This window comes from Nycticebus coucang, chromosome 1 (assembly GCF_027406575.1).
Source record: "Nycticebus coucang isolate mNycCou1 chromosome 1, mNycCou1.pri, whole genome shotgun sequence".
Taxonomy (NCBI): domain Eukaryota; kingdom Metazoa; phylum Chordata; class Mammalia; order Primates; family Lorisidae; genus Nycticebus; species Nycticebus coucang.
The window spans coordinates 14,319,035-14,344,920 of record NC_069780.1 but is presented as its reverse complement, the minus strand read 5'-3'; the positions used below and the strand labels follow the sequence as shown (position 1 = coordinate 14,344,920).

The window sequence follows — 25,886 nt, the reverse complement described above, 5'->3', positions numbered from 1 at the left end:
CATCGCCATATGTTGTTGCTGTCCTGTAGCATGCTGTGCGATTTGGGACAAGTCCGTGCTCAGAGTGGACTAACTGAATTTTCCTCACGGCAGCAGTACATCTAGGGTGAGGCCACATCCTCCGGATCTGTGGTATGCGTCCACTGAGGCCTCAGAAAGTGAGAGTGGCTCTAACCATTAGGTGGCCTCACTCTTGGCTCTAAAATTTAGCCATCCCTGAAAAGAACCAAAAAATGTTCATCTAGAAAAATCTTAAAAGATCACAGGGAGCATTTCATACCTATACATTCATGTTTTCTTAGCTAATTCATAGAAATAGTCAAATAGCACACACCAGGGGCTCTGAAAATAGAATGTTTTGTGCACGACTCAGTCTGTTGCAGAGGACTGCTTTACTCCCCGGGGAAATTCTCGTCATGCTCTCAGCAGTGTGACAGCTGAACCTGAGCTTTCTCAACTCCCTCTAGTGGCAAATGCAGTTAACATTCTAACTGCAACCTTGAAGACCACAGATTTTTATCTTATCCACGTGAAAATATCTCAGTTGGGTAATTGGATACCACTCCTGCTAAACAGTTTAACCAGGCCCACAAGGGTAGAGGAATAATTGGTTTCATCAGTAAGCCATGTAGTAGAATTTTATCATATGCCTGGTAGAGCTTGCCTCTTTGGAAATGTTAAAAAAAATCTAAGAAGGGAGATGATGGCCAGTATCACAGCGTACAGGGTAAAATTTTAAATATTCTGTGGGAAAAAATGGAATGATAATTGGGAAATAATAGGGTAAAGTTAGAAGAGATGTGTGCGAGAAAATAAAATACACGCATGTGTGATAGCAAGTAAAATAGTAAGTAAAATCCAGATGTGTGGAAGTAGGCATATACAGTAATAGCATTTTCAAGCTTGTAGGAAGGAACCCTTGAATGTTGTTTCATTGAAATGATGATAAGAAAAAGAAATTGGCTTTATTATATGTTATATTACTTAAAGTCAAAATTTCCAAGAGCCTATCAATGACATTAGGCGAAGACTTACTGTAATTTTTTTTTTTTAGATAGAATCTTTTTATGTGCCGTGACGTCACGGCTCACAGCAACCTTTAACTTTTGGGTTTAAGTAATTCTCTTGCCTCAGCCTCTCAAGTAGCTGGGACTACAGGTGCCCGTCACAACGTCCAGTTATTTTTTATTGTTGTTGTTGCAGTTGTTGTTTTTTAGCAGGTCCAGTCCGGGTTCAAACGTGCGTGCCTTAGTGTATGTGGCCAATGCCCTAACCACTGAGCTATGGTCGCCGAGCTGACTTACTCTATTTTTGAACCATTTAGTCATTAACCACATCGCTGGCAATTTCCAAATAGGAAGATACGATAACTACCTCATAAAAGGGATGGAAGTCTGCTTTTAACAATTAATTTAATAATTTGATGAGTTTTAATACACAAATAAAGAATGCATATACAAAAACATGTTAGTGAAAACATGATTCCATGTCTTCCCATGATGCAAAAATGTTGCAAACATGATTTTGAGTATCAGGATTATGAAATCTATCCATGAAGAGGTTCAAGAATAGAATTATCATGTACTTACCATTTATCTAAATCAAGGAAGAGACAGGAACCGGCTGATTTTTCATCCAGTAAACATGAACCAGGCCATCTTCAGTCTTAGGAGTGTTAGTTTTATCATAAAGTATCTACTTACTTGATTCTGTGAAGTTATCTTTATGAGTTATCTATAAAAATAGAAGATCTTGCTCATATGACCTGGCTTTTTGGGACACTGAGGCCACACGTGAGGGAGGCAGTCTGGTGTAGTAGGGAGAGCGTGGGTTTAGGAGTAAGAAGTACCTGGGTTTAAATTCTGTCTCTTGTTTACTATGTAAGTGTTGTCATCTCCCTCAGCTAAATTCATTCTCTGAGAATGACAGTGTTTAGCATCTCCTCTGCAGGATTGTTGCAAAGGTTAACTATACTATGTGAACTTGGTCACATTCAGCCCTCGTCACCCTTCACAGTTTCCATGTCTGTAAAATGATATATTAAAATGGAAACTGGGGATGACTGTGAGAATTAATTAAGGTACCATGTAATATTCATACCATGATGCCTGATGACACTTAAGACACACTAAAAGAATGGATGAGGTGGCTCGTGTTGGCTTATACAAGGGCATCTAGTCTCTTCTCCCAGCCTCTGGTCGTCCGTGTCCTCTGTTTTCACTAGTGGAGTTCTCACGAGGGCCGGGTGAATTGGCTACAGATGAAGGCTACCGTGGTGTGGAAAGAAAGTACACGAGGAGAGATCAGAAAGTGCTTACATATATCTAGAGGTAAAGATGACAAAACTAAGGGTGCATGGTTCTCTGAGACCATAAACAACTGTCTGTGGTCTGTCTGAGGAGTTCACTACACGTATTCCAACCACCACCTACAAGTGTTTCCCACTGTTACAAATCAGAGGGAAGGACAACCTGAGTGACTGCAGAGAACAGTGGTGAAACGTGCAGAGAAAGCACCGTAAAGTCACTTAGGGAGGAGAAGTCAGTCCGGAGAAGACTGACGTCAGAACCAGGAAACTTACCCCTCTTCTCATAGACTTCCCGTCCCTCACAGAAACAGGACAGAATTCCAAGGTCTTCTTCCCAAAGCCACAGTGCTCTCTCCCACAGGCAGCAGAGACCCATAGGCTGTCTGACCTTTCTGTGGGACACAAGGATTCTGTGTGTTGTCCCCAAGGCCTCCAAAAGGAGACTGCGATCCTTGGAAGATTGATGGTGACGGTATCACTGTTTTCACCAGGAAGATAAGTCTGGCAGTCAGAGGCCAGAAGAGGTGGCAGTGTTTAGGTTGTCTGGTGGGCCAACTGGTTTAATTCAAAAGCATGATAGGGTTGTAGCCTTCATTCTGTAGGGTTGTTCTTACTGTGCCTCTGTGATTGTGTAACAGGGATTTTGGTAGAGTTGAAGCAGTATGTTATCTTGTGAGCCCTTAGGCTTTGACTTCAAAGAAATGGAGGTTAGAATCCTACCTGCAGCTTGACCAAGTAACTTACCCTCACTGAGCCTCCATTACTTTCTAAACTGGACATGTTAGGATCTACGTCAAGGAATATTTTGCTGATTAAATGAGATAATGTGTGCAACTGAGCACTCTGTCTGGCACATAACAGTGGTCCAGTTAACTGTCTTAAAAGAAGAACATCTCAGAGACAACAATGCATGCATTCATAAAATCATAAGTCCTTTCAAGGTCAGGTTGTGCAAAATCTCAGCAAGAACATTTGAACAAGGCCGCTAGAGCCAAAAAACAAGTAGAAATTCTGGGTCCTGGTCACTCACCTAGTAACCTCAGAGAGAAAAATCACAGCCAGCCTTAAATCCTTCTAGGTTAAGAAAGAATATTAATAAAAGTAAGTACTATTGATTGACCAAGCACTTCTCTATTACAGTCCCTCTGATAGACTCCAAAACTTGGTCTAGTTAAGGTTTGATAAACCTTATGCGTTACTACATGTCCCACTAACCACCCAAGTGGAGTACGGTTGTCAAAGAGGACTGTTGTCTTCAGAGCGTTTACGTCTGTGAGCGAAGAGCCTTATTCCATAGTAATTTCTGATCACTAAGCTGTTGCATAAAAGGGTCTTTGATCTAGTTTAGAAGGAAGCCCTTGTGGGACTGTTAGTCTGCTGTTAATCAGTTGAAAGTCCTCACTTCCTCTTCATTTGGCAGGGATAAGACTGACTGTAATACCACCATGAGAAGACGGGGTAGACTCGGTCCCAAGTCTCCTGGTGAACATTGTACTAATCTGTGCAGCTACACAGGAAAATTTATTAAGTTTAAAAACAGTGTGAGATGTTCTTCTTCATTTTTGCCAAAATTAGGTAAATGACAAACCAAACTCCCACACACTAGTATTCTTTTTTTTTTTTTAATTGTTTCGAGTTAATTTGAGGATACAAAGAATTTGGTTACAATGTTTGCATTTTTTAGGTAGAATCCTCCACTAATATTCTTCCATCTGTTATCAGACCCATATTTTGTCATTTTAAAATTAAATAAGTGTCTTTTCATGCAAAAAGAGAGAGCGAGAAATGTTCTTCACAACTTTTAATTGTTAGTTTTTGAATCCTTGGGTTATTGAGTTCAGTATATAGAACTCAGATTTCAGCTGTTCCTTTAAAGCCTTTAATAGGACCACCTAGAAAATCACAATGGGGGGGGGGAAAGCGGCAATGTTCTACAACCCCACTTTATTAACGTGGTCATAGACGTGATCCTCTTTCTCTGTATGCAAGAATAAATAGGTTCTTTCCATTTCATTTGTAAAGCATCAGTACCATGCTTGAATCTAAAACATGCAGACCTCTTTGTAAGAAAGAACAAAACACTTTACTGAATTACTCAGTATCTTAACTCCTTTCAAAAGCCCAGCTGAAACTACTGGCCTTTCAGAGGATGACAAAAGACTCCTTCCTACTTTTCATCCACTGCCCAGTGCTTTGCCATTTGGTAGGTTGTGTACTTGGAAGTTATACCCCTGGATCGTCTTACCCTAGTTAGCAATGGAAATCTGTCAGAAGACTGTAGTTGAACTTTGTACCCTAAGCTTTCACTCAAGATAATTTTTTTTTCCTATTTTTTTTTTTTTATTGTTGGGGATTCATTGAGGGTACAATAAGCCAGGTTACACTGATTGCGTTTGTTAGGTAAAGTCCCTCTTGCAATCATGTCTGGGTGATTTTTTTTTTTTTTGCAGTTTTTGGCTGGGGCTGGGTTGGAACCCACCACCTCCAGCATATGGGGCTGGCACCTTACTCTGCTAAGTCACAGGTGCCGCCCATCAAGATAATTTTTAAAATCATCTTTGTACTGTGGAAAAGTTATCCAAGTATTACCTATAAGGTTGTTTGCTGTCCTTCTTATACCCACAGAGGACATTTTTCTCAGCACAATTTTAGGAAAATATATATCCTTTCTGACAATCTACCCTGTTTCCCCAAAAATAAGACAATGTAAGGTGTGCTCCCAAAGATGCGCTAGGTCTTATTTTCAGGGGACGTCCTATCTTTCCTGTAAGCAGGTCTTATTTACGGAGGATGTCTTACTTTCAGGGAAACAGTATTATGCCTCTTTGTATGGATAATAAAAAGCTTTGTAAAACATGTTTTTTCTCCTCCTTGATGCCTGAAGCTCAGAGCTAAATTGTTTTTTATTAATATTATAAATATTTCACTCCCTGTTGACATGCTCGCTTGATTACTAGATTCTGGAGCTTTTGTATTTGTTTTAAGGGCTTTGTGATTCATTTGTTACTTACTTATCTATATTTCATTATTACCTGCCTAATTTCTTTTGGAAGTGAGATATAATTGTATATCAAATATTTATTAAATATTTAGGGTGTTTAAAATACTATTTGGAGAGATGGATTTGAAAGATGATGATGTTTCACCTTTGCTTTAAATTTTTTAATATTCTATGGCCAGAAAAATAAGAGAAAGATTGTCCACAAATATACCATCTCTCCCATCATATTTTTTTTTAATCTAACAGTACAGATTTTTAATCTTTTGCTAATGTAAATAGTATTTAGCCTGACCTTTGTTTTTGTTTGGTTCTGTTTCTAATTCTAAATTTTGTTGGTTAGGCTTCCCCTGAAAGATCTACAAGAACTCAGCAGAAAGAATTTCAGACTCACATTTTGGATAGTGTGATGGACCATTTGCTTGCAGCTGACGTGTTACTGGGTAATTCTGTGTTTTATTTTTATTTTATACTAGTACCTATAATCACTCTCTTTCTCTAACTAAATCCCCTTTTTAACTTCATCTCTTTCCTCCTTTATTTTTAGTCAAACTTCTTATATCCACATTATATTTTTACAGTTTGTCCATGTTGTTGCCTGGACCATGAGTCCATTTAGTCTCATTATTCTATCATGAATATCTAAGTTTATCTATTTTACTCTTGGTAGCTGTTTAGAAGTTTCCAGTTTGAGATAATAATAAACGGCTATAAACATTCTTGTTCATAAGGACTTCATATGAGAACAATATTTCTATGTATATTATGTTGTAAACATAACAATATTTACATTTGATCATGTACCTGTGAATAAAATTGTTACATCCCAGATACGTATATTTTATTTTTTAGACTTGATCTTAGCCAAAAGGCCGAGAAGGATGCTTTCCAGGAAAAACATCAAAACATATTAAAATATATTTTTTTCTGCATGTCTGTACCTAATTACAGTAAAAATACAAAACTTGATATTTATTATAATGAAGCCAACATTTACATAGAAAACAAAGATAGAATTTATAGGAGAGGAAAAGGCAATGGTTTAATATACTACATATGCTACCTTGAGTTCCTAGTGATAATATTAATTGTAAGAACCTCTGTGCTATTAAAATAATATTTTTCTTAACAGTAAATTTTCCAGAAAAGCTTTATTATTGTATTAACATGCAATTGTGTACTCTTAAACCTGGGTGTCAAGTCACATTTGGTGCTTACTCTTACCAGTTGAAATCACTCCTACTACAGAACAACACAAAATGAAGAGTTTGGGTTAATGGAACAAAGTAGATTTAGATAGGAATAATGATAATCACATTTAGTGGAGCCTCCAGAATTTCCACAGAGGAAGAGCTACGTGGGAGCATTTCGGTTAGCAGGTGTGGCTAGGAGGGTTAGTCTTGATGCAGAATGTAATGCACCAAAGCACTCTGAAGACGTTGGGGTAGTTTTAAAAAAGATGATTCTGATGGTAATTACGGAGGGGGCCAAATACACCACCATTGTGGTTTATTTTTTGCAGTTTTTCTGAAGGTCTATTCTGCCTGTCTGACATCATTGTTAGTAAAGGTATATACCCAAAAATAGTTTTATTTGATGGTTTGTTTTACTCTTTATTACTTACATAGAGTCAATTTATAGCTAATATCTGATAGTTTTCTCTCAGATGGAGATCACTTGTGACTCATGTTGAAGAACTGTTTGCTTATCACAGAGTCTAGGCAGCAAGAAACTTCACAGGTAGTCTCAATTCATAACACTCTGTTCCTGCTGAAATTATTTCTTCCACTGACCCTAAGCATCATTTTCTTAAAAAAAATTCATATGAGCTAGTGGTCATATTTCTAAATGTTATAGTTAGACCCATTTTTCCTTGGCCTGATTTATTTGATGATCTGGTCTTGTGCCGGTAAATATCAAGTTCTCAGACATATTTTTCCTACTGGAATTCAGGGGAAGATGCATCTCTGCCTATTACCAGTGGAGGAAGCTACCAGGTATTGGTGAACAATGTGTTTTATTTCACGCAACGTGTGGTGGACAAGCTTTGGCAAGGCATGTTCAACAAAGAATCTAAACTTCTCATAGATTTTATAATTCAACTAATTGCACAGGTAATTCATTGTCACTATTAGTCGTAGAGTACATGTTTTCCCATTGAAAAACTTTGCCTTTAGTGTCAAAATTGTTGGACATAAGTGTAACTAATAAGATAATGAATGTTAACATTTAATACAAAACTATGCTTATCAAAAGTGAATGAAAAAACATAAACTTTTAGCTTTTCCTTTATCGGCATGGCACCGGTGCATCCCTTATAAAGGTACCTCGTTCTCTCAAGCTATCGTCGCTGTCACTGACCACCCCACTGGCATTGATCTTTACTACCCAGATAGATTTAAATACCTTAAGTTAATACAATTTGATGGGGTTTTTTAATGGTATATCAATGCGTAAAAGCTTGCAGAACATGAAGAGTTTACGTTAAGGAATAGTCTCTGATCAATTGAATCTTTTTACGAAGTCCATATTCCTTTGCAGTTGTCATTTTTGTGCATGTTTAGGGTACTTGTAACTAAAGGCTATCGACCTGCTTTGGTTCGGCATGAGTGATTAATTTTATTCAAAATATTACATAGAAAGTGGGAAATCTTGTTACTGTGTTTTATTAGCTTATGATGAAGGTACATAGGTTCTCTCGTGTCACCTAAGAATTTTTTAAGAGGTACATTTGTATTTAAGCCAGGGTGAAAAATCCTCAAATGAGAGGATGAAACTAGAATGTAAAAGAACAATTATTTTTTGGCACAAATGCTCATGGGCAAGGGGTGAGTAGGAGATTTCTTAACTTAATATTAGGTAATTTTGAGTAGAGATCATATAATTTAATTAAATGTGCTCAACAAGAGACTCCACCCAGATGGCACTTCTTATTCTCTGGGAGGCTGTTTTGCCCCTTAGGAGTATTAGTGGCTGTCTTTCCTAAGATCTATTTTGTTGTTGCAGTTTTTTGCTTTTGTTTCTGAGACAGGGTCTTGCTGTCTTGCCCCAGGTTAGAGTGTGGTGGCATCATCATAGCTCACTGCAACCTTCAAGCCATCCTCCCCCATCCCCTGCCTTGCAAGAACTAGCAGTACAGGCGTGTGCCGCCACACCCAGCTGCCTTTTTGTAGAGACAGGGTCTCACTTTGTTGCTCAGGCTGCTCTTGCACTCCTTACTTCAAGCTCTCCTCTACCCTGGCCCCCCAGAGTGTGAGGGTCACAGGCATGAGCCACTGCACCTGGCTCATTCATTGAATTGCATTTGTATGTCTCATGGGTCCTGAACCGCGCAGTAACAAGAGCTTGTGTCTTTTAATGTAGTACCTTTAGCAGTTAGCATGCAGTTAGCATCTGGTACATAATAGACCTAATGAAAATTAATGCGTGAATGGTGAACACGTCTTTTATTGTCCATTTCACTGAAAACTTACCTTTTGTATCTTTAGTCAAAGAGAAGATCGCAGGGATTGTCTCTGGATGCGGTTTATCACTGCCTCAACAGAACCATCTTGTACCAGTTCTCACGGGCACACAAGACTGTTCCTCAGCAAGTAGCTCTCCTGGATTCACTCAGGGTCCTCACTGTGAACAGGAACTTGATCCTGGGGCCTGGGAACCACGACCAGGAATTCATCAGCTGTCTGGCCCACTGCTTGATTAATCTGCATGCTGGAAGGTAAATCCTTCAGGTTCGGTTTGCCAGGTTGAATTTTTCTTTGATAATATTCTACCGGAATTCATTATTGTATTTTTTTGATAGTCACATTTCTTTTGCCTTTAATCTATTTTATTTAAAATTTTACACAAAAGGTACAGGGCAAGTGTTACATTTTGAAATGAAAAGAAATGGGTATTTTTTCTTTTACTTTCTGCACCTCTAAAATTCTCCATAATTTCTTCATGTCACTTACATAATTTTTCAGAAGAAATTTGCTTTTAAAGCAAATTAAATACACACTGTTGGAGGCTAAGAAAGATAAAAAGAAAAGCTTGAAGTAATATTCTATGTTAATTGGGTAAAATTAGTATTTTACTATTGATGGCTTTGCTGTTATTTCTTTAGTGTCTCCTGAGGACCAGGCATTGAATTAGGAGCTAGGATAACATGTAAGACACACCGTGTGGCGACCTCTGAAAGGGAAAACAGATAATGAAGCAAGACCCATCATGTGTGCCGAGTGCTGTGGCACAGCACCAACCAGGGCCCCTAACCTGGAGGCAACACCTGCTGAGTTGCCACTTGAGACCTAGTTGGGGAGGACAAAAGAGTGGGGACAGTTGCTGCAGGTAGAAAGAGCAGTCCACGCGACTGCCCAGAGGGGAGAAAGCGTGACACAGTTGGGAGACTGAGTATTTCACTGCTGCAGGAGCAGAGTGAGGAGGTAACAGGAGAGGACACAAGCTTATGGGTAGAATGTCCTTAATTAAATGAACTTTTTATAATTTTTAAGTAAAAGTACTAACAATAATGCAAAAGCATCTTAACTACTAACATGGTAATCTTTATACTGAAAATGAGGTTTAATTCCATTTAGTCTAGTGGATTTGTTTGACCACCCCTGAGGGTATCAGTACGATAAAGTAGAGGTTCTGTTTTGTGAATCTAATGATTTGACATTCAGTAACATCTGCCAGTAGTGGGACTTTGTGAGGGCATCCGTGTTTCCTTGTGTCTGCAGAGTAATTCTTAGTTGCCATAGTTTTTCAGCTGTAAGCATTTCCTTCATATAGTTTAAACTGGAATTTTTCAGCAATGTGGATGGATTTGGACTGGAAGCGGAAGCCCGCATGACCACATGGCACATTATGATCCCCTCCGATATTGAACCAGATGGTAGTTACAGCCAAGATATCAGTGAAGGTAATTGCTTCAATTTGATGGTAGTGGTGGTGTTTTATCTCTGTTTTTTTTTGTTTGTTTTTTTTTTTTAATTAAATCATAGCTGTGTACATTAATGCAACCATGGGGTACAATGTGCTGGTTTTATATACAATTTGAAATATTTTCATCACACTGGTTAACATAGCCTTCATGGCATTTTCTTTTTTTTTTAGAGACAGAGTCTCATTCTATGGCCCTCGGTAGAGTGCCGTGGCCTCACACAGCTCACAGCAACCTCCAACTCCTGGGCTTAAGCGATTCTCTTGCCTCAGCCTCCCGAATAGCTGGGACTACAGGCGCCCACCACAACGCCCGGCTATTTTTTGGTTTGCAGTTCAGCCCGGGCCGGGTTTGAACCCACCACCCTCAGTATGTGGGGCCGGCACTTTACCGATTGAGCCACAGGCGCAGCCCGGCATTTTCTTAATTACTGTGTTAAGCCATTTATATTCTACACTTAGTAAATTTCACATGTACCCTTGTAAGATGCACCGTAGGTGTGGTCCCACCAATTATCCTCCCTCTTATCTCTGATTTTTAAGACATAACCAAAAAAATAAACTTCAAAAACTCCCAACATTGATGACCACTTTCCCGGTGGGGCAGCTTGTACACGCACCAGCAACGTGTCTCTGTGTGCCAAGGTAGGTGAAACACTGAGCACTGATATGCTCCCCTCCACGTTTCTCAGTAACGCTCAGAGACTAGATGGCAGCGCTTACACTTCCTACATAGAAGGAGTGCAGATACTAACTTAGCATTTACTATGAAGTAGAATCAGGAATACCCTATTAGAGGCAGAATATTGCTTGCTGGTAGTACCATTCATATTCTCTCTTTTTTTTTTTTCTTTTTTTTTTTTTTTTTTTTGTAGAGACAGAGTCTCACTGTACCGCCCTCGGGTAGAGTGCCGTGGCGTCACACGGCTCACAGCAACCTTTTAACTCTTGGGCTTACGTGATTCTCTTGCCTCAGTCTCCCGAGTAGCTGGGACTACAGGCGCCCGCCACAACGCCCGGCTATTTTTTGGTTGCAGTTTGGCCGGGGCTGGGTTTGAACCCGCCACCCTCGGCATATGGGGCTGGTGCCCTACTCACTGAGCCACAGGCGCCGCCCCATATTCTCTCTCTTTTAAAGTCTAGTTTTCCCACTGATACTGTATGCGTTACACACTGAAGTCTTTGTGTGGGTTGATCTCTTACTTTCACCTGCTCAGCAATGAAGATGAAATCATTACGGTAGCGTTTCTCTCCCCAGCAATGCTGTTTGGTAGTTTCACATACGGTATCATCCTTTGGAAACCAGCACTCATTCCTTCTTTCTTTCAAATTAAGCATTCTCTCTCTTTTCACCAAACTTTCTTAAACCCTAGACACCAAAGGCACAGTGATTGTTCTTTCACCCCTGAGGAACTGACATTGGTTCTCAAAATAAGGTCCTCAGACTAGCAAAGTCAGCATCATTTCGGCACTTGGCAGAAAAAATACATTGTCTGGTCCCACTGAAATGTGCTAAATCAGAAACTGGGAATGGGCACCAGCAATCTGTTGTAACAACCGTCAGGAGATTCTGATGGCTAAACATTGACTGTTCTACCACAGGAATCAGACAAATTAACAGGGACTCCAAAGCAATACTGAATTTAATCAGTAAAAATTGTTTAAAATGTTTATTTTTATTTTGTGCAAAATACTCAAAAACTGACTTAGTTTTGAACTCATCTTAAATATTCAGAACTAAAAATTCTCTTAAATGGGAGATAATTCTTATCTGTCAGAAGCTAGATAATTATATATATGTAATTTCTAATTTTATAAATAAAAATGTCATCTTTTTCCATGATTGTAAAGATGTTTAAAATGTTTTCCCAGTAGCCCAGTAGTTTGGGTTAGATAAATAGCCTTTCCCAGAGCTAGATATAATGTAAGTAATTTTCTTTCTAATTAAATCCTGTAGTTGAAATCCCTAGATACAAAACATAGAAAAATAAAACCCAACTTTATATTGTGCTTTGATTATTTGCCTTTTTTTTTTTTTTTTTTTTAATTCACCAGGGCGTCAGCTTCTCATAAAAGCCGTCAATAGAGTTTGGACTGAACTGATACACAGCAAGAAACAAGTTTTGGAGGAGATTTTCAAAGTGACTCTGCCTGTGAACGAGAGGGGACACGTAGACATAGCTGTAGCCAGGCCACTCATTGAAGACGCCGGGATGAAGTGCTGGCAGAGTCACCTGGGTAAGGAGGCCTCCCGACACCGCGGGCCTGTGAAGCTATTATGTATGGGTACAGAGTAAATACTTAATTGAAACATTCTTCTAAGATACTATGATGGCAGTAGAAATTGAAATCTATACAGCAAAACCATTCTTGAATGATATATATTGAGACTGAGTTTTCTCCTAGGATTTTTGTTTGTAACCTTTTAAAGTGTGTTACACATCTGGCACAGAGGAGTTTAATAATATACAGCTTAAAGCTTCAGTTTGGTCACTGTATTGGCTATGGGCCCATGACCCCTTACCTCTAATTCTGAAATTCAAAAACCCTGAAACCCCAAGGTTTTTCATTAGTTTTGTGCCAAAAATGACTAGGTAGCAGAAACTAACTTATCTTTCCTTATCCTGCTTCTTATGAATATTCATACATTGTGCTGCAGTAATATCGTGTATTAAATTCTAGCTTATCACCCTCGACCCTCTGGTGGTAGTATATAATGTGAGTGTATGTATGTATAGCTTTTTTAAATCTAAAACTTTCTAAGTTCCACCATATACCCAGCACCGAAGATTTTTGATAGGGAATTATGAATTATTATTAATGTAGAAATTCATTACAGTTAAAATAGATTGGCATATTTTACAGAGCTATGGGTTTCAACCAAATACAAGGCGACCAAGTATAATAATTCTGAAGTGGTCATCCTTAAATAAGTCTGAGATGTCTAAAAGGGATTTCACGTTAGACAAAGCAGGCAGTCCCCAAGTCATGAATCAGATAGGTTCTGTAGGGGTTATTTTTGTTTTTGTTTTTGAGACAGAGTCTGACTGTGTTGTTCTTGGTAGAGTGCAGTGGTGTCACAGCTCACAGCAACCTCAAACTCTTGGACTTTAGCGATTGTCCTGCCTTAGCCTCCCAAGTAGCTGGGACTACACACACCTGCCACAATGCCTGGCTATTTTTTGTTGCGGTTGTCACTGTTGTTTAGCTGGCCCAGGCAGGGTTCGAACCCACCACCCTGGGTGCATGGGGCCGGCACCGGAACCACTGTGCTACGATCGCTGAGCTTTGTAGGTTTGTTTTTTAGTTGAATTATTTTTCTTTAATTTCTTTTTTTTTTTTTTTCTGAGACAGAGTCTCACTTGGTCACCCTTGGTTGAGTGCCATCATATCTTAGCTCACAGCAACCTCAAACTCTTGAGTTAAAGTGATTCTTTTGCCTCAGCCTCTGGAGTAGCTGGGACTACAGGCGCCCACAACAACGCCCAGCTGTTTTTAGAGTCGGAGTCTCACTCTGGCTCAGGCTGGTCTCAAACTCCTTAACTTAGGCAATCCACCCACCTTGGCCCCCAGAGTGCTAGGATTACAGGCGTGAGCCACCATGCCCGGCCTTGAAGTGGAATTTGTGTGTGTAAGTTGGAACAAATATGTTTACCTATTACCTGTGATAGCTTCTGTCTGAAAGTGCAAGTCATACATCAGTCTGGTATTTGTAACTCAGGGAATATGTGTATATGCTGCTTTTGATAACTATGGTATTATTGTTCATAACAGTGGTACGAAACTATTAAAAATAAGACTCATAATTAAATGGAGAAATTTTAAAACAATGTAATTTTAATTTCATAGCTCATGAAAAGAAATGCATAAGTCGAGGAGAGGCCTTGGTGCCCACCACGCAGTCCAAATTGTCCCGTGTCAGCAGTGGCTTCGGTCTTTCCAAGTTAACAGGATCGAGAAGGAATCGAAAGGAAAGTGGTCTCAATAAACACAGTCTCTCCACCCAGGTACTTTGTTTAGTTTTGCTGATGATGTTACTAGGAATTTGTATTTCAAGGTTTGGCTGTACCCTGTTTTCCCCAAAATAAGACATCCTCCGAAAATAAGACCTACTTACAGGCCCGATAAGACGTCCCCTGAAAATAAGACCTAGCGCATCTTTAGGAGCACACCTTAAAATAAGACACTGTCTTATTTTCGGGGAAACGGGGTAGTATGTTATATAATACCCTTAACATGTATAAGGAAATGATTTGAAATGGAACTTCTCTGTGTTTTGCTTTAGACAAGAGAAGTAACTCAGATTATGGGATCTTTTTCCATTTTATTATGATAAAATTGCATATGGGTGCTGTGCATTACATCCATTTTATAATTGGACATAAAATGGGATTCACAGATGGATATAAGATCAGACCATGGAGAATTTTCTCCCAATTTTTCCAACTTTCAATAATGTTACTGATAGTTATAGATTTTAAAGCAGTAACAGAACAAGGCTTTTTAAATTTTTAATAATTCTGTTGTGATTGGTATTTTAAAGAACTCATCTCCCACTAGCATTAACTTCTAACTCATCAGGGTTTCTTCATCATCCCAGAATCTAAGTGGCAAAGGGTCTGAGAGGAATCGTGTATGCTAGTCTTTCCTGTGTCAGGTTGTTTTCCAGGAAGAATACCAGAGATGGAGTCCAGTGTGCAGGGTCTATGTTAGGGTCCCCGTGGGATCAGTACCCATGGGAGGGAGGAGAGGGAAGCAGGACTGAGTGCAGTCTTGGCGACAGCCCTGGCTGACCTAGGTGGAGGCTTGAGGCCAGAGGAGCCTGTCAGAGCTGATCTGTACTGAGCTGAAAGGCTGAGCTTCTTACACCCAGATCACCCAGCGGCTCTCTGCAGCTGACCTGTCCCTGAAGGCGTTGACAGCACTTGGGGAGCTGGACAGATAGCCCTTCCCTGAAGGGGATTGAGGGGCTGGAGAGCACTGCAGGTCTCCATCACACTACCCTTCATCTGATTCATCGAACAAAATTCATTCCAAATGTTTTTGGGTTTGTTTTCTATAGTGGGTGCCTTAGACAGGATTTTAATTAATGTTCAAGTATTAGTTTCAAGGTAGTTAACTCATTTGCCAGGAAATCCATGGAGTAATTAAGACTTTTCCATCCATTGTTAGGAGATTTCTCAGTGGATGTTTACACATATCGCTGTTGTTCGCGACTTGGTAGATACACAGTACAAGGAATACCAGGAGGTAAGAATTTCAGATCAGAGTAATGGTTTATTTTGCATTCCTTGGAAGCGACGACTGTTTCTACTGATACCTTCCAGACCATTTCCAGAGTGCATTGCTGAACTGCACTCATCAGATGATGATGATTTTAATTATCCCTGCCATCAGCTACTTTGGCCATTGATTTTAAGATGAAAATTTTGAATCTTCTTTAAACTACATTTGAAAAAGCAACAAATGGGCACAATGTAAGGGTAAACAGCACACCCCCTGGGCGAAGACCTCGAACAAAGTAACCTAATCATTTGTACCCTCATATTAATCTGAAATTAAAAAAAAAAAAAGAAAAGAAAAAGCAACAAATGGAATCAGAGGTGAATACTGTTGGTACTCACTACTGACGGAGTGCAGATTTTTGTTCCTAATATAAGTAAAAATGTTAACAATGAGGTCTTTTCAGACCTTTAACAAGTCTCTTAAAATTTATAAAAAAAATTTACAGGATGGGGCTGCGCCTGTGGCTCAGTCGGTAAGGCGCCGGCCCCATATACCGAGGGTGGCGTGTTCAAACCCGGCCCCGGCCGAACTGCAACCAAAAATAGCCGGGCATTGTGGCGGGTGCCTGTAGTCCCAGCTACTCGGGAGGCTGAGGCAAGAGAATCGCTTAAGCCCAGGAGTTGGAGGTTGCTGTGAGCTGTGTGAGGCCACGGCACTCTACCGAGGGCCATAAAGTGAGACTCTGTCTCTACAAAAAAAAAAAAATAAAAATTACAGGATGAATGAAATTCCATTTTCACTATGCTACAAGTCCCTGGTGATTGTGTCAGTGAAAAATAAAGATCATGAAATACCCTCGGTGAACTCATAATTACTCAAAAGCTTATACGAAATATTTTATTTCCATAGCAGCCATTTTAAATCTATTAAAGATTCCTGAATGATTAGCTGCTAATATTTTGGGGATATAACAGGAGATCCTTAAGTTCCCTCCTCAAGGTACACATAAGTACTGTTGTGATGTGTAGTATTATAATTATTCACTCAAACTTTACTATTATATTTTTAAAATTGGTATTTTTCTACTTAGATTATATTAATGAGTCTGTGACTCATTAGGTAAGTTAGTTATAATCACCTACTGTTGAAATGTTATACATCTTGTCATTTGACAAACAAAAAGAACTCTGCCATGATATAATTTCCATTTAAGTAAAATTGTTTTGATCTATCCCAGTGTCAATAGAAAATGGTTTTTCTTTGAATTTTATGTGAAAGTCAAGTTCCCTATCAGTAGTGCATGTTTTTGTTCTTCATCTGAAATCTTTGGAAACATTTACCAAGCTTACCATTGATCTAGTCTGTTGGCATTATTTCTTGATCTGAGTTCTAAAATTTCTCCTGTACAGGTTCTAGTAACTCTTTTCCAAATTTTATGGCATCCTTAACATACCATGTTTACGTATTAACTAACTCATAGGGCTTTTTCAAGTATATTTTCATAAGTAGTATTACCATTTTTTCTGTGCCGGAGAAACAAAGTTCCTTCAACTCTGTCTGACTGTGTTACATACCCTACCCTGTACGCGTCTGTCATTTACTTGGCACTAAAAAAATCATCTTTTGGATCCTCACAACAAACGCCACATCCTCCCTAAATTATCAGTTTACTTTAACCATAAATAAATGTCATTTTTACTTTTATAATAATTGACAGAAATAATGTGGATTATTCTGGTTTCCAAATAGTAACTGATTCTCACCGACTTGTAGACTTTGTATTGTTACTTCTGCTTTTGCTTGGCCACCAACCTGGACTCTTTCCCGTCAGCGCCAGCAGAATGCCCTCAAGTACGTGACGGAGGAGTGGTGCCAGATGGAGTGCGAGCTGCTGCGGGAGCGGGGGCTGTGGGGCCCTCCCATTGGCTCCCATCTAGACAAGTGGATGCTGGAGATGACAGAAGGGCCTTGCAGGATGAGAAAGAAGATGGTGCGAAATGATATGTTTTATAACCATTACCCCTACGTGCCAGAAACAGAGCAAGAGACTAATGTGGCGGTGAGTATGCAGAATTAAATGTTTGTAACAACTCTCACTTTTTTCTTTTCTGTGTACACATTTTTCCTCTTTAGGTGCATTACCTAAAATAACCAATTTGGAAAATACACAAACTGTATTAAATTGATAATGGTAGTAAAATACAAAGATGCAACTCTGTAGTAGAGAGACATCATAGTGAAATAATAGTCCACCTCATGGGTTTGGTAGGAGAATTAAGTCAGTTAAAATTAGTGAAGCACTTAGGAGTGCTAAACACTAGCACTGTGTTTAGCATAGAATAGGCACTGTATACGTGCTCAGATTGTGTAATATGAGGTACCTCAGATTCTTCCAGTGCCTCTTTTTTCTCTCTGCCAAAAATCACGGCTCTGTTCATCTCGTACTCACTGATTCAACCTCTGTCCTCATGCTGCCTGGGATATAGATCCTAAAATCAACCTAGTGTTCATCAGCAGATGAATGGACAAAGAAAATGTGGCGTGTATACACAGCGGGAAACTATTCAGCCTTTGAAAGAGAGAAAGAAATCTGTCATTTGTGACAACATGGGTGAAGCTGGAGAACATCTAAGTGAAATAAGCCATTGCAGAAGGACGAACACCATGTGATCTCAGTGAGAAACTTGAAACAGTTGAACTCAGAGCAGAAAGGAGAATGGTGGTCACCAGAGGCTGAGGTTGGGGAGTGGGGAGATATGCCATCAAGGGTACAGAGTTTCATTTAGCCAGGAAGAGTACATTTGTTGAGATCTATTGCATGCCGTAATGCTGTAGTTAAAAATGTACAGTATGTTTTTAAATTGCTAAAGAGAGTAAATTTCAATGTTCTCAACACAAAAAATAAGTATTTGAGGTGAGAGGTATGTTCATTAGCTAAGTTTAATCATTCAGATCCATATATATAACACCGTTTGGGGAGGCACCTATGGCTCAGTGAGTAGGGCACCGGCCCCATATACCAAGGATGGCGGGTTCAAACCCGGCCCCTGCTGAACTGCAACAAAAAAATAACCAGGCGTTGTGGCGGGCACCTGTAGTCCCAGCTACTCGGGAGGCTGAGGCAAGAGAATCGCTTAAGCCCAGGAGCTGGATGTTGCTGTGAGCAGTATGACACCACGGCACACTACTGAGAATGATAGAGTGAGACTCTATCTCTACAAAAAAAAAAAAAAAAAAAGACCGTTTTGTACTCCATAAATGTAGATAATTAATAATTTGACAATTTACTGTAAGATTTTTTTTTTTTTAAAGAATAGAGGCTTAGCTCCTGCCAATAGTTATTTAAGATTTTTGAAGATGGCACTATAAAATGTACTTTGCTTAAAGCCATTCAATTCTGTCAAGAAGACCATACTTTATATAGTTGTACCTTAAAGCTCTGTAACTTCTAATCCTGGGCACTATGTAAAAAAAATTAGCATATATATATGTACTTTGTGTTTTTATTTTTGAGACAGAGTCTAATTTTGTTGCCCTCGGTAGAGTGCCATGGCGTCACAGCTCACAGCAACCTCAAACTCCTTGGGCTTAAGTGATTCTCTTGCCTCAGCCTCCCAAGTAGCTGGGACTACAGGTGCCCACCATAATGCCCGGCTATTTTTTTTTTTTTTTTGGTTGTAGTTGTCATTGTTGTTTGGCAGGCCTGGGCTGGATTTAAACCCGCCAGCTCCATTGTATGTGGCTGGCACTCTAGCCACTGAGCTACAGGCCCCAAGCCACCACCCCCCACCCCCAATATTTTTGCAGCCTTTTCTAGCTACTACTTTTATAAGAGCAAAGTAGTAATACAGTCTCTATTTTATTTTTCCCCACACAAATAATCATTAAGAATTTAAGCCTTCAGCGATTTCATAAAATATTTTACTGAGTCAACATTCATCTACATTGAATCCATTCAAGAATACTAAAACATGAATATGTTCTCTCAAATATGTGACCAACTTCCTATTTTGATAGGACTAAAGCATATACTGCTATTTTTCCAATGATCATGTTTTTATCTGTGCTCCTTTCCTTTTTTGTAAGGTCATTTGTTCATAAAAGTATATTTAAACTTCTATATCACTTAAAAACAAAGTATCCTCTTCAGAGTTTACACCTATAACCTTAGTATCATCAGCATGTTAACTAAGCAGAGGAGTTCACCAGCCTGTGAAATCTCTAACAAACACTCTCATAAGTGAGTCTGTACCATATGGAACTTATTTTTAACAGATGGATTACATATTGGAAAATACAAGGCAGTTGAGAGATGTTGGAGATAAATTTACATGAAAGGAAAAAGCAAGCAAGGAAGGGAGACAGTTACAGAATGTAGAATTCACATTGTATAGTCAAACAAGAGTCATGGTTACCCTGCTATGATAAAATTTTCTGAATGAATAATCTTTATTTTGTTTTTGGCTGTTCAAAATCTTTTGTAAATTTGAAATGCCATTACATGTTCACTTTTGTCTTCTGGAATATGCATTCTGGCAATGTTGAAAACAAATTTTTAAAAAGTAGAAGTATCTGTTACCCCACTGACTTCTACTAAATCAAAAAGAAAAGCTGATATTCACAAAGCGCCACAAGCTAGGTGCCCTGCTCTGCCTCTTCAGCCTTGCAACGGCCCTCTGAAGTACAGTTCATTAGTGTCCCAGTTCTGCAGATGAGGAACTGAAACCTAAGATAATTCCTTTTACCTTCCAGCTACTAAGTAGCAGGGTAAGGTATGAGTGTAATTCAGTGGTCCCTTAATGGTTGAATAACTTTGAAAAAAGAAAAGATTTCCATGTTTACTTGTTTTGTGAAATTGCCCATAGATGGTGAGTATATTCCAAATTAGGTTTTGTCTCTCAGATGTCAGCATAGTGTCTAATACTTAATAAACGTTGATTGAATGGACTGCCAGCATTGTCTTCCTTGAGTGATAGATTTTTTTCCATTGCTTCCTGTTCAACACTCTAGAATTTTCCTAAATCTGAATTTTTTTCCACTATAAAAGGCTAATATCAGATTTTATGGGCCCTGGAGTTGTTTAAACTCTAATGACTGACAGAGCTCTGTAAGAAAAAGAGTATAAAATTATAAGTACAAAATTACTAGGGCTCTTCTTTCAGAGTTTTGAAGGGGACCCATGGGAAGTGAGGACCCCTGAAGTTTAAGCTGTGTTACCCCCATAGTAAACCCATCTCCACCTTGTACTGTATTAAACTGCTTCCTAGAGTTGGAGACCAGTCCTTCAGACTTCCATAAATACAGTCAGTACTTCTTGGGATATCACAGGTGTGTACCAACCTAAACATTTCTCTGAAGGCTCATAATGCTAAAACAGGCTTTTACCTATCAAGGGCAAATGATTTGATCTTTTAATTTGTTTGGCAAGAATAATTTACCTTTTTAGTCTTGCCACTAAACTGAAGAATATAGTGATGATTAAAAAGTTAATTTCTTGTTTTAAAAACTTGGTGTATTAGAAAATGAGTCAGGTAATTTTTAGTCATTAAAGTGACTTGACAATGTTACATCCTGTATAACTTATTATTGTAAGCTTTGAATTTTATCTTTATTTTAAATTGGATGTTTATTTATAGAACATAGAACATATTTTAGTGATTCAGTGTTTCATTTGATACAGACTTTAAAGCCTTGGAAGTTTATGAACCAAAATTGTTATAATAAGAGAAACGGTAATAATTTTTAATGTCCTGAGAAAAATTATGTACATGTAAAAAATTCTGTGTTCTTTCATGAAAATAGTTTATTCTCATTACACAGTTGCTTTCCTTGGGGGGTAGTTTTCATAACTAAAACAGCTACATTGACTTATACTGTAGTTTTATATTTTAAACTGCAATATCAATTATAGTGTTAAGATATAATCCTGGGATGTTATGAAAATACAAAATCTGACTGTTTTTAAGCAATTCTCTTCTTTACTCTGAATCATAAGGAAGGAATTAAGATCCCACATACTGCAATTTAAGATATCATATTTAAATAATTAGTCTTTAATTTTATAGTCCCCATATTTTTACAGAATAAATAATTTCAAACACATTTACTACTCTTTCCAGAGATTATTGAGCTGAAGATTTTATTGTATACCTTTTGGTGTATGATAAATTTTGGTTTGCTCAGGGACTGGATGCTAATGAACATACTTTGGAGTTTCTTTGCCTTTTTTTTGTTTTTTGAGGTAGGGTCTCACTTTATCACCCTCGACAGAGTGCTATGGTGTCACAGCTCACAGCAATCTCCAACTCCTGGGCTTAGGTGATTCTCTTGCCTCAGCCTCCGGAGAAGCGGGGACTACAGGTGCCTGCCACAACGCCTGGCTATTTTTTGTTGCAGTTTGGGGGGGGGGGCCGGGTTTGAACCTGCCACCTTCAGTATATGGGGCCGGCACCCTACCAGCTGAGCCACAGGCACCGCCCTGAAGTTTCTTTTCTAATAAGGTAGTCTTTTGTGGCTGCCTCCATGTATTTTTATGTAACTTAGAGAAAGACTCATAGAAACAAAACAACACATTTGGGAAATTACGTTGCCAACATTATACAAAAATGTAATATAAAAAGACCATAAAATTATTTTTTAGAAACCCTGACTTTGAAAAGTACAGATTTCTATATAAGCAATCATAATAATAATATAATGGTACCTTATGAATAAAAGAGAACCGTAACATGAAAGTTATTAGTGTAACATATGTATTTGCTATTGAAAGCTGGGCCTTTTAGTAAAATAAGAATCTCAGTCAGTGAGCAATTTGTATTAAACTGGCACTGTATCATGTGCTGTAGGAAAAATTATAAGGGTATATATGGAAGAGTCTACCCACATTCTGATTACAAGTATAGATAATGAGCATCAGAATTGGGTTTGACAGTAATAATTGGTCCATTTTGCTTTATTATTTATACATATATATCCAACAGTCTATTTTTTTATGAATTTTAAAGTAGTTGCAGAATGAGTACCCTTTACTTATACATGTGTTTTGTAAGAGTTCAGTATTTGTTTATAATTCTTTTTTCACTGAGATAAATTTTATGTACCTTGAAATATACAGACTTTACGTGCACCACTCAATGATTATTTTCTTCTGTGTCTCTTTTTTTAATGTTGGATTTTCTGATCTGTTATTGCCTTTAAAATTTTTTATTTTATTTTATTTTTATTTTATTTTATTCCATTCAGTGAGCTTTAACGGATGTATACCCTACACTTATGTAATAGAAATCCTTACTAAGGTAGAGAACATTGATGTAGATTTTAAAGATTATTCTTTGGTATAAGGTATACTTCGACAAGTTCAATTTTAAGAAGAAAGGTCTGCTAAAACCATGTGAAAATTTTGAGAGTATGTGTAGAGGTGTGGTGTTTGTTTTTCCTACATAAGCAAACATTTGCCTGCTCAAGTTTACTGTAGGAGAGGTACCAGAAGACCAGAAGTCATTGCCTGATACAAACCATGAAAAGGAAAAAAGTTTAGAAATGGATCTTGGCCACCCTTTTGTCCATCTGTAGCTGTTTGTGTGCCTACTTGAATAAGCTGTGTGCTTCACAAGAAAACAGCCTTGTTAATCAGGATTTGAGTCTGAGAATAAAATTTAAAGCAACTACCTAGTTCCTTTAAAAAAGATCCCTCTTCCTCCGGTATATGGGGCAGTGCTCTCCTTCTTTAAGCCACAGGCGCCGCCCTAAAAAAGGTCCCTTTAAAAAACCCTTTTGTGGGCAGTGCCTGTGGCTCAAAGGAGTAGGGTGCTATCCCCATATGCCAGAGGTGGTGGGTTCAAACCCAGCCCCAGCCAAAAAAAACTGCAAAAAAAAAAAAAGCAAAAAACCCTTTTGTCCAGGGGTAGATGATCCAGTGACTGTCTGCTTCCAGCCTTTCTGCGATGGTGAAAGTAGTAAAGAAAGTGGGTTCTTGAGCTTTTGGGAGGGTGTTTCTTTTACTAATAAGCCCTGAGTGATTTCTGTGGAATGGTAGATCTGCAGTGCCCAACCCCCGGCTGAGGACTGGCCCCTGTCTACGGCCCATTAGGAACTGGGTCACGTGGCAGGCGGTGAGCGGCTACTTCATCTGTATTCACAGCCATCCCTATTGTCACATCACCGCCTGAGCTTCACCTCCTGGTGAATAAGCGGTGGCATCAGATTCTCCTGGGAGTGCCAGCCCTACTCCAGAGTGCACGTGCGAGGGATCGAGACTCTCATACCTCATAGTCTGAAGTGAACATAAAATGTGTTTAAATCATCCCCAAACCATTCCTCATCCCACCCCTAATAGTGGAAAAATAGTCTTTTATAAAACCAGTCCCTGGTGCTAAAAAGGTTGGGGACCACTGCTGCAGGTGATCGTTTAACCAGGTAGTTGCTCCGGTTACATTATAGACTTGGGAACAAGCACAGGAAAAAGAAGATGAAATGTTTTAGCTAGTATCAGGTTCCATGATCCTGATTTCTGATTCTCTCTTTTTGAAACCATATTAAAGAATCACCTGTAAATCATCCAAGAAGATGGCAGCCAGTGCTGACGTTTGATCTGTGTGATTTTTAAGAATTTGTCCTGTTTGGTAACACTGAGACTTTTGGTATATTTAAGCTTCACTTAAAACTACTTTTGACCGTTGAGAAAATAACTTCCAGGTGCAAACTGATTATTTAAGCTGCTTAGGATATCATGTTAATTTCCTCTGAGTGACAACATCTTCCATATTTCATACAATCCTCAAGAAAATTTAATTTTGTACTCCTCTTCATGTTTTTTTTTCTGATGTGTCTATACTTAATACCCTATTTTCAGTCTGAGATCCCAAGTAAACAGCCCGAGACACCTGATGATATCATTCCTCAAAAGGTAAAACACAAACTACCATAAAATAATGCAAACTACTTGCAATTTTTTATTTTGGGGGGTGGTTATTTGTGCATGGTAGACTAGACTAACTTTAAAAATTGGCTTTCAGTTTGTTCTTTAAGTTCCTTGAAGGTGAAAAGTTGGCTTCATTCCCACTGAGAGATGTTGTACTCTCTTCCTCAGCGCTGTCTGATGAGCTCTGCGGGGCTGTGTGCTGCTCACTAATGGGCTGGGTTCTCACTGCTCTCACGATACACTGTGTCCTGCTTCACACATACACTAACAAATTAGGAAGCATGTTAGTAATGGGCAGCCTGGCATCGTCAGCGTTTTGTTTTTTTTTTTCAATTTCTCATTTAATTCTTCTGGATATTAAAGGTGTATATTTTGAGAATGCGATAGAGTCTTCTCTTTTAAAAATACTTTTTTCAATCCGAAGGAAGTAATGGAAACTAAGAGTGTGATCACTTTTTAATGTATAATTTCATATTAATTTATTTTGATTAGCATAAGATTTAAACATTCTTTTCATTTTCCAAAAAGAGTAAATACATAATCCAGTAAAAATGTAGTTCTTTACAACACAGAAAGGTACCTCAAAATATTTAAGGGAAAATCCTTGCGGATCAAGTTGAAATCTGTATTGAAGTTGGTAATCAAGTAAATGCTGTTTCACATCTGTTAATTCATTGTCTTGCCCATCACTAACTATGCTTTCATCTTTTTAAATATTAGCACTTTTGAGTTGAAAATACCTCTCATACCTCATACAGAATTGTTATGGTACAAAGTTTACCTCCTTCCTTTCATTTTCTAAAATACTACAGTGTAGTATTCTTACATGTTATTCACTGGTACTTACAGCCATTTGCCTCGATTATTATTTTGTATCATTTTAATACTTCCTATGTCATGTAATATTCTCAATCTCCATTTTCTCTGTATCATTCATCAGTTCACTGGCAACTCTGTTCCCTGACTCTGTACCTGCAATTAAAAGAAGGATTTTATGATGTCACTTAGTAAATTTTTTTTTTTTTTTTTGAGACAGAGTCTCACTATGTCGCCCTCGATAGAGTGCTGTGTTGTCACAGATCACAGCAACCTCAAACTCTAGGGCTTAAGTGATTCTCTTGCCTCAGCCTCCCAAGTAGCTGGGACTATAGGCACCCACCACAATGCCTGGCTATTTTTTTTGTTGTAGTTGTCATTGTTGTTTAGCTGGCCTGGGCTGGGTTCAAACCCACCAGCCTCAGTGTATGTGACTGGCGCCCTACCCACTGAGCTACGGGCGCCGCCACTTAGTAAACTTTAATCCAAAGATTAGTTCAGTATTTCAGTCAAAATATTCCACCCAGATGGACACTTACTTTCCTTTTTAGTTGGAAAACTACTTAACAAAAAAATGTTGCTTGAAATGAGCATTGTTACAGATGATGCATATTGACCATTTGAATTTAAAGAGTAGGCAGGTAATAGACTATTTTTAATTAGATATTCATAGGGAAGGAGAAATAATATTTAGA

At 38.6% G+C, this 25,886-nt stretch overlaps 1 protein-coding gene across 6 annotated transcripts in view; it reads left to right on the top strand.

The window, feature by feature from the left end:
- The window catches only part of WDFY3 (WD repeat and FYVE domain containing 3), a 312,335-nt gene that overhangs the window by 235,385 nt on the left and 51,064 nt on the right, over positions 1 to 25,886 (top strand). For 4 of the 6 annotated variants that reach the window (XM_053599268.1, XM_053599410.1, XM_053599186.1 and 1 more), the window contains 9 exons: positions 5,650 to 5,749; positions 7,260 to 7,420; positions 8,795 to 9,024; positions 10,100 to 10,209; positions 12,285 to 12,467; positions 14,079 to 14,236; positions 15,402 to 15,479; positions 17,287 to 17,514; positions 24,307 to 24,360. In XM_053599268.1, the coding sequence (XP_053455243.1) occupies positions 5,650 to 5,749; positions 7,260 to 7,420; positions 8,795 to 9,024; positions 10,100 to 10,209; positions 12,285 to 12,467; positions 14,079 to 14,236; positions 15,402 to 15,479; positions 17,287 to 17,514; positions 24,307 to 24,360 (1,302 nt within the window). The remainder of the gene's footprint in view (positions 1 to 5,649; positions 5,750 to 7,259; positions 7,421 to 8,794; positions 9,025 to 10,099; positions 10,210 to 12,284; positions 12,468 to 14,078; positions 14,237 to 15,401; positions 15,480 to 17,286; positions 17,515 to 24,306; positions 24,361 to 25,886) is intronic. The other 2 variants (XM_053599488.1, XM_053599338.1) reach the window with 1 other exon arrangement.